Genomic DNA, 2,554 nt, shown 5'->3' on the forward strand with positions numbered 1-2,554 from the left:
GCCGAGCGCGTTGGACCGCGGCACGGGCGGGCAGGGGCAGCGGCCCGGGAGGCCAACAAAATCACAGAGGCGCGTCCAGAACGCCGCGGCGTCGGTCTCCCGCGCGAAGTCGAGCTCCAGGAGGCGGCGCGACTCGTTGCGCCCGGCGAAGTAGGCCCGGACGCCGTCGTCGTGCGCCGCGAGCAGCGCCGCGGCGTCCGCGACGGACGGCGGCGCGTCGCCGCGCCAGCCGAGCGCGCGCCAGAAGGCCGCGCCGTAGTTCGGGTTGTCGCGGTGCTTGTGGTCGATCCAGCGCATGGCCGAGCCCGCCCAGGCCGTGCCGTTGCGCGTCGTGAGCACGAATTTCGCGGACGCGTAGCGGTCGGCCAGGAGCGGCACGAGCTGCGGATTCGTGAACGGCGAGTCCTGGAAGCACTCGTAGCGGTCCACGATGTCGAAGAAGGTCTGCGTCCCCGCCGCCTGCCGCGCGAGCGCCGCGGCCTCGACGCGGAGGAGCCGCGCCTTGGACTCGAGGCCCACCTCGCGCAGCGACATCAAGGCGCAGGCGTTGCTGAAGGACGTCGTGCCCGTCTTCTTGAAGCCCACGTCGAAGACGCGCACGCGCGGCGCATCGGTGCCGGCCGCCGTCGCCAGGAACGCCAGCAGCAGCGCGGGCTGCTGCCTCGGATGATGGACGCGCATCGCATATGGGCTGCGAGATTCAACGTGGGCTAGTGCCGCTATCCCACGTTGCCGCTATGGTGCCGCAATCCGAGCTCTGCCGTGGTAAGCAGGCGCCGGCCTCGTGGTCTTGCGCGCCGTTCTCGTCCCCACGAACAAACACGGGTGACACGATTGCGTACAACACACGACTCCTCGCCCCAACGACCATGCGCACCACCGCGCTGTTCGTCGCATCCCTCGCCGCGTGCGCCTCCGCGCTCTCGACGACGAAGAACCAGCGCGCGCCGTCTCTCGCTTTGAAAGGCGAATCGACCGCCGCGCTCAAGGAGCAACTGCGGCGCACGGCCGCGCCGACGCAGAACGGCGTCGGCGCGTCGGAGCGCACGGTGCTCACCGTCGAGGCCATCGCCGCGGAGCTCGAGAGCCGGCGGGACCTCGACGCGTTCCCCGCGCTCGAGGGCGCGCACGAGCTCGTCTTCTCGACGTCGACGGGCGCGAGCAGCGGCAAGCTCGGCCCCTTCGTCGGCCACGTCACGCAGACCTTCCTCGACGAGAAAACCTTCGTCAACGCCGTCGAGCTCGGGCCTTTGAAGGTCGCGCTGACCGCGCGCCGCGAGCCGCTCGACATGTCCGGCTGGACCTACCGCGTGACCTTCGAGTCCATGGGCCTCTCGCTCTTCGGCGTCGAGGTAGGGAGCAAGCCCATCTCCGGCGGCGGCACCTGGAACATCCGCTACGTCGACGACGACCTCCGCATCATGGACGCGCCGTCGCTCTTCGTGCTCTCGCGGCGACGGGACACCGCGAAGAGCCCGACGCTCCTGGACGTCCTCGACGACCCGGCGAAGTTCATGGAGGACGACGACTAGGCGCGTGTCTAAGTCGTGTTACGGAAGGCGGCGGCGGCCGCGCGCGCGGCGCGAGGCCGCGGCGGCGCGGCCCTCGCGGGCGCGGCGCGGCCGCGCCGGACGGGCGGCCGGGTCGGAAGAACGGCGCGGCGGGGCCGCCGCGGCGCCCCGCCCTAGCGCTGGGGCATGGTCTTCTGGTTCTTCTTCTTCTTCTTCTCCTCGGCCTTTTTTTTCTTCGCGATGGCGTCGGACCGCGCCTTGGCCTCGGCGAGGGCCTTGTCCGACAGGGGCGCCTTGCCCTTGACGGCGCCCTTGCCCGCGCGGTTCTTGAGGACGTCCTTGATGTTCGCCGGGTTCGCGGGCGCGGCCGCGGGCTCGGCCGCGGGCTCGGCCGCGGGCTCGGCCTTCTTCGCGTCCGGGCGGCGCTTCTTGTTCTTCTTCTTCTTGTCGTCCTTCTTCGCGCCGTCGTCGTCCGCCGCCGGCTTCTCCGGCTCGGGCGCGGGCGCCGGCTCCGGCGCCTCGACGGGCGCGCAGCCCTCGGCCTCGAGCAGCGCGTCGAGCGACTCGAGCTCCTTGGCCTTGAGCTCCTTGCGCTCCTTCTTGCTCAGCTGCTCGACGGGCTTGGGCTTGGGCTTGTCGTCCTTCTTCTCCGGCTCCGCGGGGGCGTCGAGGGCGCTCGGCGCCGCGGGCTCGTCGTCGTCCTCCTCCTCCTCGTCCTCGGACTCGTACTCCTCCTCCGACTCCTCGGCGTCGGACTCGTCGCCAGCTCCACCTGCGCCAGAGGCCCCCGCGTCGTCGTCGTCGGAGTCCTCATCGGCCCAGTTGATAGCTTTCTTCGCTGTGAAGGGGAAGCTGCTCATCAAAGTCTTGATCGAACCTGCGCGCGGCGCGGCGTTGAGCGGATCGCTGTTTTTCGGCGTCGAGGGGTCCCAGGCGGGGTCGGAGGCAGCGTAAGAGACCCGGCGGCGCGCAGTCGCGCTAGAATGCCTAGCGGAAGTGGGCTTGTGTGCAAGCCCAGCGTCGCCCTTTGCTGGAGCGATTGC

At 70.7% G+C, this 2,554-nt stretch overlaps 1 protein-coding gene across 1 annotated transcript in view; it reads left to right on the forward strand.

Annotated features, from left to right (window-relative positions):
* Window positions 1-869: 869 nt before the first annotated feature.
* The window catches only part of AURANDRAFT_68434 (hypothetical protein), a gene marked incomplete at both ends in the record, with an annotated part of 4,290 nt that continues 2,605 nt past the window's right edge, over window positions 870-2,554 (forward strand). Inside the window, one exon of the mRNA XM_009044120.1 lies at window positions 870-1,490. Within this exon, the coding sequence (XP_009042368.1) occupies window positions 870-1,490 (621 nt within the window). The remainder of the gene's footprint in view (window positions 1,491-2,554) is intronic.

This window comes from Aureococcus anophagefferens (assembly GCF_000186865.1).
Source record: "Aureococcus anophagefferens unplaced genomic scaffold AURANscaffold_141, whole genome shotgun sequence".
NCBI lineage: Eukaryota > Pelagophyceae > Pelagomonadales > Pelagomonadaceae > Aureococcus > Aureococcus anophagefferens.